Source organism: Coenobita brevimanus, chromosome 8 (assembly GCF_032717465.1).
Source record: "Coenobita brevimanus isolate Jiangsu-jjx chromosome 8, ASM3271746v2, whole genome shotgun sequence".
Lineage (NCBI taxonomy): Eukaryota > Metazoa > Arthropoda > Malacostraca > Decapoda > Coenobitidae > Coenobita > Coenobita brevimanus.
Window position 1 is genome coordinate 34,086,268 of NC_136961.1, and position 12,534 is coordinate 34,098,801.

General features: G+C 41.5%; 2 protein-coding genes across 2 annotated transcripts in view; both read right to left on the minus strand.

The window, feature by feature from the left end:
• The window catches only part of LOC145407423 (uncharacterized), a 583,744-nt gene that overhangs the window by 204,059 nt on the left and 367,151 nt on the right, over positions 1 to 12,534 (minus strand). The gene's annotated exons all lie outside the window — the stretch shown is intronic.
• Positions 1 to 12,534, minus strand: part of LOC145406073 (uncharacterized) — a gene marked incomplete at its 5' end in the record, with an annotated part of 204,237 nt that overhangs the window by 183,971 nt on the left and 7,732 nt on the right. The window contains 2 exons of the mRNA XM_080277262.1: positions 6,858 to 7,016; positions 11,327 to 11,455. Of these exons, the coding sequence (XP_080133388.1) occupies positions 6,858 to 7,016; positions 11,327 to 11,455 (288 nt within the window). The remainder of the gene's footprint in view (positions 1 to 6,857; positions 7,017 to 11,326; positions 11,456 to 12,534) is intronic.

Consider the following 12,534-nt stretch of genomic DNA (forward strand, 5'->3'; position numbering starts at 1 on the left):
GGTAGGGTGGTTATGTAGAGAAGGTGAGGAATCAATAACTACCGAATATAATGTCACTGAGGGGAAGAGGGGAAGGGGGAGACTAAGGGTGAGATGGAGCGAATGATTGGAGATAAATGAAAGAAGGAGGAGTGAGTTGGAGGGAAGGCAACCAAATGGCAGAGGAAAGAGCAACATGGAGGCGGTTTACTTGTGGTCACCATGTAAAACCGAGGAAAGTTCCTCGTTATACACTCGCTCACCACTTCCAAATAGTGAATGTGAGACAAGTGGTAGCGAAGCAGTAGCCAACATTTATCTCTCTGGTAACTGAGTGAGAAGGATGGGAATGGAAGAGGGAGGGGTAGGAACTATCAGCTCTTCCAACCTTCCTCCTCCCTTAACCTCTCCCCTCCCACACAATGGCACCAGACGATTGACTGCCTGGCTTGGCTACTGATTCACTAGTGGTTGTCTCACGCACAAATGTTCGAACTGGCAAGCAGGTGTATAAGGTGGAATGTTCCTCAGATGTACACCCGAAAGCACTAATCTCTTCCCCCCCCCCCCTAGTAGCCTGAGTCGCGGCCAGTTATCGGCCAGACGATGGGACACCCCACATCCACCGCCCCTCCCCCAACCCCAGTGAAAGCGTTGTGGCATAGATGTGGAACGGCCAAAGCTGATGATGCTACAGTGTGTCATGATCGTTTTTATAAACAATCAGAACCAGTGGCGATAAGTATATAAAGGCATTTAATGTGTAATACTGTGCTGTTATCCGCAATATATGAGGTAGGCACGAAATTGAAAGACCTACGATGTATTATGTATTATTGTCAATATACATACATACTATATTATAATGTAACAAATAAGTATAGTATAGTGAGCAGCATCTGATGAAAGATATGTCTCTCATGTATTCTCGTTCCCATCCCCACCACCCTCCTCTCTGGGTTGCTGTCTCCATTAAACGCCTCTCATACCCTCTGGGCCCCTACTCCCACCCATTGTTAACCAACTTAAACAAAGATAATGATGAAATGATCCGTCATGTATTGATCATATTGATACTATCATACACCTTAGTATTAGGCACCAACAAATCAATAACATACATTACTTCAGAATAACTGCCAACCATTTCATCCTGTTGTAAACAGTTACGTGACATATGCACTGCAAGAAGAACCTTCTGTTACATGGACATACGTTTGTTTATTGTTAACACAGGCTGTCAGGTTTTGGATGTCCATTAATTCGTATTAAGGTGGCAATTTAAGCCTTACATTATAAACACGTAAGGTTAATATTCCTGTCATTATTGGATGAAGGAAACGAATCAGGGATCGGCTCTAACGAACCACAAACTCTCTTCTCTAGCGAAAATATTCCGACCTCTTTACACAACAGTGACAGTGTCATTATGTATATGATTGACCCACATTCAGTCGTAGGCTATACATGACTCGATCCGAACCCTGCCTAATTAATCTTAGATCTCTCTCTCTCTCTCTCTCTCTCTCTCTCTCTCTCTCTCTCTCTCTCTCTCTCTCTCTCTCTCTCTCTCTCTCTCTCTCTCTCTCTCTCTCTCTCTCTCTCTCTCTCTCTCTCTCTCTCTCTCTCAACTCCTCAGCTGCCTATCAGTAGACACACACTTCATCGGTTTGCGCTAATGAGCAATGACGTTGCATATAATATGTTTACCTACAGTTTAGTACTGTCAAACTACAAGTGCAATACTTGACCAGCTCACATAACGGATTACGTTAACCAATAAACAATACCTATTTGCAAATTCTACATTTCAATAAGTCATGGGGTAGCCATACCTACGGTGATATTTTCGTTAATCTTAAAGGTAATCATGTGTTCAGTGACGGATACCAGTTAGAGGGGAGGTGGCCGTTGACACCCCCAGTCCCCATAGCTACGCTGGTGCAGTATAGTGTCACTGTAGTGGTTCCTCTTCCTCCAGTTACGTCAATAATTAAAGCTGACACACTGATGAACAACCATTTCTCATGAAAAATACAAGCAGCCTATTATGAACTCAAAATATATTATGGAACATATTGTGGGAGTGTTGCACCTCTCACGCACCAGTTACAGTCCTGGTCCGTTTGTTTCAGTATTGACAGCCTGACAGTGTGCAGTTTTATTGAAGATGATATTAATGTTATGATTCTATATGCTTATTTTCATTTGGAACAACAAATTCAAAGTAAGATTTCATTCAGTACTCAGGATGTCAAATACGGTGTGTATGTGTGTGGGTGTCGGTATTTATTAGGTTCTAGTTTGTAGCATATTAGGTAATTTTAAATTATTATGTTTGCGGGTGGAACCTGAAGCACCATATAAAGACAAGCACTGAAATAACAATATTTCAGGAAGAAATATTACCGTTCTATATCATTCAATTAACAAATAACGTTGTAGGTGCAGCGTTTCGTTAGCTGATCGGATTTCCTTTGATCAGTATGTTACATGTTACTATAGCTTTGAGTTAAGAAATATATGTTATATATTGCACATTATTATATGTGATGTCATGGTGGCTCACCCAGTGGCTCTCTCTCTCTCTCTCTCTCTCTCTCTCTCTCTCTCTCTCTCTCTCTTCCTCTTTGTCTACCTCTTTTTCTGTCTCTGAGAGAGAGAGAGAGAGAGAGAGAGAGAGAGAGAGAGAGAGAGAGAGAACTGACTGGAGAGGTTGGAAGAGCAGTAGGTAAAGGCCAGAGTACAGAGCTGCGTTAATCGTACGCATGACACTTCTCTCTATGACCGTTACCAGGTATGTTGTATTCATAAAATTTGATGATAGAGAAAAGATTTTTGGTGGCGACAGTACTCAAATGCATATGTATAAATTTAATGATGATATGTATATCAAAAATATTTTGCTACTGTATCACTGAATTTTAATATTATACTTTTGCAGATCAGTTGATATTCATAGTAATAATACGTCTAGATGGACGCATACGACCAACACTTGCACCACTGTTTATTAAGCCTTACAATTCCCAAAAACTATACCATACAAACAGTGCATAATGAATCATAACATAAAAAACGGCAGCTTTTCCTGAAGCGTTAAAGATATAAGAAACAAAACTATATGAACGATGTGTTACTCTATTCACGTGCAGATACGACCGTAGGAACATTTACGAGGAGGCTAGAAGTGGACACGTTATCGTAAATGTCTGGGGGTGGGTGTGCATCCACGGCATGGGTGACGTCACCAGGATAGAGGGCAGGTTCACTGCTGAAAAATACACTGAAATTTTGCCGTTTTTTTTTTTTCCTCCCTCAGTTCAGGAACGGAATTATCAGTTTCCTCCCGGCCCAATAATTATTGTTCAGGATCGCTGCCCTATCCACACGGAAAGAAGAGTTTTGGAATGGTTTAGAGATCGACAGGACCTGCAGCTGCTCTACTGGTCCAGTAAGGGAGCAAACATGAACCCCATCGAAGATGTATGGGGGAATATGGTTACCTGTTGGGAGTCTGAGAGGGAACGGACACCAGATGAACTACTGTCCCATATCCATACCCAGTGGAAACTGTTCACAAACCAGCAGCAGCTCACACGGAACTATGTCACCTCTATGCCAAACTGACTGTGGGAGGTGATCGAGAAGGAAGGTGGGTGGACCTCCTGCTAATGAGTTCCATACAAATCTTATGTATATTTCGATTATCCTCTGATTATAATGGATATTATTCCATGCAGTATAACAACCTAACAGTAACTTTAATAGCATCTTATCTGAGAATATTACTGATACACTATTTTAAATATTTTACTCACTGACATCATATGCATTAAGGGGCACTTATACAGGAATTAGGCACGTTTATGTGCTTTTCTTAACGCTACTTTCCGGTTACAATGGCACTTTTTTTTCACTAATATATACCGGTAATGCTTTCTTAATTGGCACAATGACAAATCTCTAGACATTTTGCCAACTCCCTAGACATCTTGCAACCTGCCTTTGGTGCTATTTTCCACTCGTGATAAAGATTAAAAAAAAAAAATCGCTGAGGAATAAGTTGGTCAGTGTGTGATCATTAACAAATTCAGGTAAACTACCGACAACTGCACTTGGTGTCTGTTCGATGTAGTTTTAAGTCAACGGCCACCTCCCCTGTAACTGGTATCCGTCACTGAACACATGATTACCTTTAACATTAACGAAAATATCACCGTGGGTATGGCTACCCCATGACTTATTGAAATGTAGACTTTGCAAATAGGTATTGTTTATTGGTTAACGTAATCCGTATTGTGAGCTGGTCATGTATTGCGCTTGTAGTTTGACAGTACTAAACTGTAGGTAAACATATTATATGCAACGTCATTGCTCATTAGCGCAAACTGATAATGTGTGTGTCTACTGACAGGCAGCTGAGGAGTTGAGAGAGAGAGAGACAGACAGACAGACAGAAAAACAGACAGACAGACAGACAGACAGTCGAGGTGGTGGAGCAGGCTGCATGTTGTCCGTTAACTAGGAATGGGGTATCCTATGTTTGGTGTAAATTAGAGTGTAATCGGTTGTCTATAAAAAATAAATAATAAAATTAAACAGGTTTATTATTATTTAGGATTCAGGATATAACTGACACCTTAATAAATATAATATAATGGCAAATAAAACGACGTGACCCCACTTCATCTCCCTTCCCCTCACCTAGCAAGCTCTCGCTCACTCCCATACTCCCCTCGTTCCCCCTACATAACGCCATTTGTTGGTGAACTTGCCCACTGTTTCTGAGCCACAACTCAACCTGTATCGTGGTTCACGCTACAAGAGAATTATTTTATATAACTCAGACTTCTTAACCCCTAAACCGCTGGGTTGTTTTGGCTTGCGTGTCCCGTGGGCATATCCGCGCTCTGACAGACTCTCTAAAAATATTTGCCAAAAATCAGTTATTAGTCCTAGAATATTAAAATTACATGTGCATATGGCACATACCTTCAGGTTTCTCCTGGGATGTTTGTTAAGCCCTCGTCGAGTACCGTAGGACTTGTGGAGACATCTGAAGTTGGGTAACAAAGTCTCCACTTTACACTTCCCGACAACCCGTAATATGATCACCGCAGCCTGATATTATCACTAGAAACACTATTCTATGATTTTCAAATAGTTTGGAATCCATACTCTAAAAAAAAAAAAAAACGTTGTGAAAGCAATGAAAATTACGAGCGCATATGACCTTCCCACTTGCGTTCATTCGCTGCTGATGTTCTGTCATTTATTATTCATAAAACACTCACACTTTATATTTCTATTACTATATTACACTTATATATATCTGCAGTCTTTATCCATAAGTTTCCTTCAGTAATAGTAGTTTATTGTCACTGTAGGCATTCAATTTCTATCTATCTATCTATTGGCACACGCCTCAATCCCGTTTGGGGTGGCCACAAACAAATCGCCTCCAAGTCGCCCTGTCCCCCGCCATTTCACTGCCCTGCTCCGAACTCACACCCCCTTCTCTCATATACCTGTCCACCCCATCCCTCCATCTCATCCTCGGCCTCCCCCTCCCTCTTCCCCCCTCCACCTCACTCACATACACTCTCTTCGTCAGTCTTTCACCCTCCATCCTCTCCACATGGTCAAACCACCTCAGTGTGTTCCTTATAACGCTTCCTATCACATCCACATCAACACCACAACGCTCCTTTATATCCTCATTCGTCAGCCTGTCTCCCCACGTGACTCCACAGGCTCCTCTTAAATAACTCATTTCCACTGCTCTCACTCTTGACTTGTGTCCTTCCAACAATGTCCAAGCTTCACTTCCGTACGTTAGAGTTGGTATCACAATACTGTCATGTAGTAACTTTTTCACTTCCATGCTCACTTCCCTGTTTCTTATCACTGCTTTCAAACAACCAGTAACCTTTCTTCCCTGCTGTACCATTTCAAGCACTTCATCCTCCAAACCTCCATCCTTACTCATCACAATACCCAAGTACTTAAACGTACTCACATTTTCCAATTCCTCACCATCCAACCTCGCTGTACATTCACTAACTTCACCTCTCTCAAAGACCATCACTTTACTCTACCCTGTACATGGGTGTGAAGATTCTTGTATAAGTACGCACAGCAATTAAGCATACCGTTAAAATTTCCTTGTTGTTTATAAGCAAACTAAAAAAAGAGCATGCAGTATGCTAAGGTTAAAATTAAAATGTGGATGTATGCTCAGCCTTTCCATTTCCACTATATTCTACTTTCTGCCGATCCTGTGATATTTCCTTCAGACTTTTTAAAAAACTGTAGTGTGGTACTTCTCACCCTTTTTTTTTTTTTTTTTCCTGTACTGAAAAATCAGGAGGGTGTGGAGAGTGGGGGAGTGAACCTACTGCTGTGGTACCCTTTTCTACTACTTCTGTAACTTCAGTACTGCATAGAAGTCGGACAGCCTCGTACGGACCAAAAGGTCTGTGTCGTCTTTGTATTTATGTAACTCTCAATCTCTCTCTCTCTCTGAGTTCGTTACTGAGAATGTGTCGAAATACTGAGAGATCTGTAAAGGAGGCCTCCATTCGATGTGTGTGGCAAAACAGTAAAACAAGGACAAATTGGTTAATAAGACTAGCTTTGGAAACATCTACATGTAGATGAGCTTTGAATGTCTGATTGGTAATAAATGAACGTGTAGCCTATTTATCTGGACAATGGTGATAATACAGTACTTCTATTTTTTTTTTTGTCTTCATACTGTAAAGTAGTTTAAATGTTGTTAGGCTGATGTTGCTGCTGCAGCTGATATTAATGCCGATGGTGATGATAATTAGAAATATCATGATTGAAAGGAAAATATTACCAGTATATCTTACGTGAAATTCATTCGTCTTGACATGAGCTGCATCACATTTTCCATGACTCCCTGGACGATGACCAGCTTGCCTCCAGGCTGCGTTGGGTCATTCATCTCCATCACAGTTTGTGTTGGGAACTGATCCGTCGTTACCATCATATGAGGACAATGGGGGAACCTTTTGTGGGAAACAAATCACAATTATTTTTGTTATTATAAACTGTATTATAAAATGTATTGTAAAGATCGGTAGCATTTAAAAAATGGAGTTATTTTTATGCCAGTACACAGAGTGATATAAATACTCCTGCGCAACGCGAGACGGAAGGCGTTTGTGTATTGGGTATCACAGTGTGTATTCTGGCAGTGTAACTGTGTGCTGTGGCAGTAAGTCTTGTGGTACTTCGAGGTGAGCAAATGTATACTGTAGTGTGGCAAAGTGAAGTATGCCAGTGTAACAGTGTGGTGTGGAATTGTGAATTGTGACACTAAGAGGTGTGTTAGTGTATGGTGTGGCAGAGTGAAGTTGTATGTATATGAGGGATAACAATGTGTAGTATGACAGTTTATATTGTGGTAGCGTGAGGTTTGATAGTATGAAGAGTGTCTGGGAAGTGTGACGGTGTGTGGTATGGCAGTGTGCGCTGTGGAAGTGAGAGGTGTGGCGCTGTTTGGTGCGTTAAAATGATAGGTGTCCTTGTGAGATGTGACAGTGTGTAGTGTGACATTTTGAAGTGTAACAGTGCGAGGTGTGCAAGAGTGAGGCGTGGCAGTTTGTGGTGTGGTAGAGTAGGGTGTGGCAGTGTGGGATGTAAAAAGTGTGGCTGATAGGTGTTGCTGTGTGGCGTGTGACAGTATGTGGTATTACAGGGTGTGACATAACAGTGTGAAGTGTGATAGCGTGGCATGTATCCGTGTCAGGTGTGAGGGATGACACGGTGTGAGATGTGGCAGTGTGATGTATGGCATTGTGAAGTATGGAAGTGTGAGGTAGTAGTTGTAGTATGAGGTGTGGTAGCGTGTGATCTGGCAGTGTATCCATGTGTGATGGTGACTGTAATGTGTGTACTGCGGTAGTGTTAATGTGGCACTTTTAAGGTGGTAAAGTGAAGAGCGTGGCAGCATGACGTCTGACATGGTGGTGAGGTAGTGTATCCCTCTGCCCGGTATATGTTCTGTCACTCTGTGGCAAATTTTTAATGTAATAAAATAACAACACAAAAACATTTCAATCATGACACCTGCCTGCAAAAGAACCTGGTTTGTTGCATTTAATATTCCTCACAGTGTTACCTACTGTAGAACCGGTGATTCCTCCGTACTCGTTATTAGCTACGAAAAACTGTAGTGTGACCATAGTTTCACTTATTGCAGGATATTCCTCACAGACCAATATTTGTGGTAAATTATGCAGGAGGAAAAAGAGATGTAGGTAGGAAAAAAAAAAGTATGACACAGTAGCCCTAATGTGTTACTATCAGGAGAAAGTTGTAAAGTTATGTTATGATGTAGCAATGCTACTGATTTGTGTCCTTCTGATGGAACTATTGAGAAAATCTTTTTGGTTGACACAGCTGTTTCTAAAATTCAACAATAAAGAGACTCAATGAGATGAAGCTTGTTACCTGTCCCCAACCCGGAGGGGCTCAGGGACGGGTATTGTTTTCACGCGGTTTGTCTGTCTGTTTGTTTATTTGTTTGTCTGTCTGCCTATCTGTTAACAACTTTACACAAAACTACAGGTGCAATTTTAACAAAAATTACAGGGTTTATGTGACATGACCTTCTGATCACCTGATTACAATTAGGGCCAAACTTTGTCAATGCCCAGGCTGTAGGGACAAAAAAATGTGAAAAAAAAGAAAGAAAGAAAAGGATTGGGTACAAATCGTTTTTTTCGCCATAACTCCTTTCAAATTCATCATATCGACATGAAACCACAACCTAAATGTGCGCCTTTCAAATCTGCATCATATAACATGCCTCATTACATCAGGGGAATCACTCACCAGTTAGCAGTAGGGGGGGTCAGGGGGTCAATGTCAGGTGGGTCAGGTCTAACATTTCAAATGGGCATAAAATCGTAAATTTTCATCCGATTTACTCCAAATCTGAAATGTGACATCTTTGACCCTACCTTGTTGTGTTTATATGTCAGCACTGAAATGACAGCCGGGGACGGGTTTGCTGTGCTTTGGCACCGCTTCTTGGTTAGTATAGATTTCATAATGTATCTGTAATTTAATCCGCCACGAGCCAGTGCCGTTTTAAAATGGTGTGACGAAAATCCGTGGTCAGTGCCAGTTCCGTTTTAAAACAGCTTAAAATTAAAACATTCACTGTGATCGCATTTTTCAAGATTTGTGGGTAAAAATTGGCAGGCATGTATGGTAACTGTTCCTTTATAATGCCCTAGGCAGTCAAGGCCATACACCCACTCGCTCCCCCTCTCACACTCTCTCTGCCTCAATCTGCCTGTGTGCCTCACCCAGTCCTGTACGTAGTGAAGGCATGTTGTAAACATTTTCACGTAAGTGTAAGGACTATACATAGTGAAATCAAGTTGCAAATATTTTCTTGTAAGTGTAAGGACTGTACATTGTGAAGTTAAGTTGTAAATACCTTCTTGTAAGTGCCGGGACTGTACATAGTGATGTCAGGTTGTGTATAGGACAATGCATTCACAGTGAGAGATGCACACAAATTGTGACAGATGTTGAAGTGTTAAGCAATCAGGAAAGTGTACTGAACATTGCTATACCTTCCCAGCATAAATACCTGGGTATACCTTACACAGAAAATGGCTTTCTCTCACCTATGTGGTGAGAGTGTGAGAGCAGGAATACCTGTATACAAATATGCGGGACTCAATAAAACCCATTTCCGAGCTTCGGTGAGTATTTTAATGGTGAAATTCGTTGTTTTCACATGAAAATTTATCATTTTAGCAAAAAAGAAAAAAAAGGTCAAAAAATGGCCGGCACGGAGGTGACCCATAGGGTTGAAAATAGCTGGCATGCGATGGGTTGACACTGTTTGTACTGCTCCTACATGGGTGACCAAAAAAAATGTCTGTTCCTAATTGTCATTCATTGATTTACATTGGCCACTGTCCTGGCCTTATGTGAAAGTGTTAGGAAAGCAAAATTTTGCGGAATGCAGAATTTTACTTAATTTACCAGAAACTGAGGACAGTAGCACGACTCTACGCAAGTAGGGTACACGTTTAGTTTTTACTAACACTCAGGTTGGTGTAAGCCTCTCTCTGTTGAATAAAATTGCTTGGCTTCCTCTTAAAAAGAAGACAATGTTGTTCTTACCATGGGAAAGTTAAAGGAACTAGGATCAAGACCTTCAGGTTTCTGTACACAGTATCAATTGAATATAATGGTCTGTTGTTGTTTGCATATCATACAGTATACTATAATCCTGGATGTGTGTGTGTGTGTGTGTGTGTGTGTGTGTGTGTGTTGCAGCCAAAACTAGAGAGAAAAATTTCGTGAAACATGGCAAAAAGGTTGGAATTGGGTTCTAGATCGGCAAGTTTCGATTTCATGTCAATAAAAAATTTCTGACAGTGTGTTTTGGCCTCTAATAATTGACCTCACTGGTGTTACATATAATGAGCACAGGAAAATATGGTGAGGCATTTCCGTGGAGTTTCATGCATCTCTGTACAAAGAGAGAGAGAGAGAGAGAGAGAGACACACACACACACACACACACACAGACAGACAGAGACAGAAGGATAGGGATTGTCTATTACTTCACTGAAGCTACGAACAGACGATTTTATTCAGTTAAAAACTGTGGCAGCTGTGGTGGAGGCAATGGTGGTGGTGGTGGTGGTAGCTGTGGTGGACTCAATGGTGGTGGTGGTGGTGGTGGTGGTAGCTGTGAAGATGGTGGTGGTAGCTGTGATGATGGTGGTGGTGGTGGTAGCTGTGGTGGACTCAATGGTGGTGGTGGTGGTGGTGGTAGCTGTGAAGATGGTGGTGGTAGCTGTGATGATGGTGGTGGTGGTGGTAGCTGTGGTGGTTGTGTTCGTGGTGTTGGTGTTGGTGGTGGTGGTACGTGTGATGATGATGGTGGTGATGGTAGGTGTGATGATGATGGTGGTGATGGTTGTAGTGGTAGCTGTAATGGTGGTGGTGGCTGTGATGGTGTTAGCCGTGGTCTGTGATGAAGACTGTGTCGTTGGTAGCTGTGATGATGGTTGCTGTGATGATGATGGTATTGGTGGTGGTAGTAGCTGTGATAATAATGGTGATGGTGGTGGTGGTGGCTGCTCAGAAATGGCTGACTTCTGGACAAGTGTTTTGCGGCCCTATCATGCCACAAAGCACTTACTGCAAAGCAAAGCAGGGTTCAGAAGTGGCTGTCATTTGGAAAAGTGCTGAGCGGATTTGGTGGATACTCCTGTCGTGAACACGGGAGGGTATATCTGGTAACTAAGAAAATCTCAAAATACCTCCATAGCTCACTTACTTCGCAAACTTGTGAGGGAAGAGTTGGGTCAGGTGTTTGAGCACCAAGCCTCGACAAAGTGTCCATGTGGCTACTCGCAGCGGCTGAGACTCTGGCCTACTGTACGGCACCATCGAGTACACACTGACACTGTTCAGAGTATACAGTGTATACGAAGGTATAACAAAAACAGCTTTATATATATATATATATATATATATATATATATATATATATATATATATATATATATATATATATATATATACATGTGTGTGTGTGTGTGTGTGTGTGTGTGTGTGTGTGTGTGAGTGTGTGTAAAACACGCTAGAATATTCAACTTCATACAAAACCGAACATTCAGCCATGTATGTTTACGTGTGTTTATGTCTGTCTGTTAACAGAAGAACAGTTTGGACCCTAGCTGTACCGAATTTGGTGGAAAACTTGAGGTTCAGTGCAATGGTTGACCTGTTGTATCTGAGAACAGTAGATTAAAGGTCAAGGTGAACTTAAGCTGTTTTGATACAATTCAAACCAAACTTTACGGATGGTTTGAGGGTACAGCAACGATGAAGTGGATATGACGAGAACAGTTAAAGGTCAAGAATGTATGTCAGAATCAAAGATTCGATCACATGACTTAAAAAGTTCTGATTTCATATAGACCATGTAATTAGAAACGTTGAGAGATAGTCAGGGATGACATTTTGAGAGTGGTATGTCAAAAGTCGAGGACGCAGGGTACGTTCAAGTCAGTTTTGAATCTATTTATCCCAAAATAGGTGAATGGCTGATCTTCAGGCGAGGATGAAAATTTTATTTTGACAACATTTGGTGTAACGGTCATACGGCGCAATCAAATGTTCAGCCTGTATAGACCAGTTGTATGGCATAGGTTTAGCACTGTCTGTGTGATACTTCTTGCCCTTTTTTAGTATAATAAAGGCCTTTTTCCTACATAGGAAACACAGTGGCCAAGACTAGGCATTCCACTAACTATAAACTTGTAAAGTAAGGGTGACCAGCTGTTTCCCCCTCTCATGACAACATATGAGCAATAACGCCAAATATTTCTTTATTGTAGACACTTATGTGCTACATCCGGTTAGCTAACCTAAATCCACTAGACCACCACTTGTGGCAAAGAAGAAGAAGAAGCAATTACAGAGTGCAACGCCCATTCCTTTCTCCAGTATTCATCAAAGGGCCAAGCATTTGACTTTGTC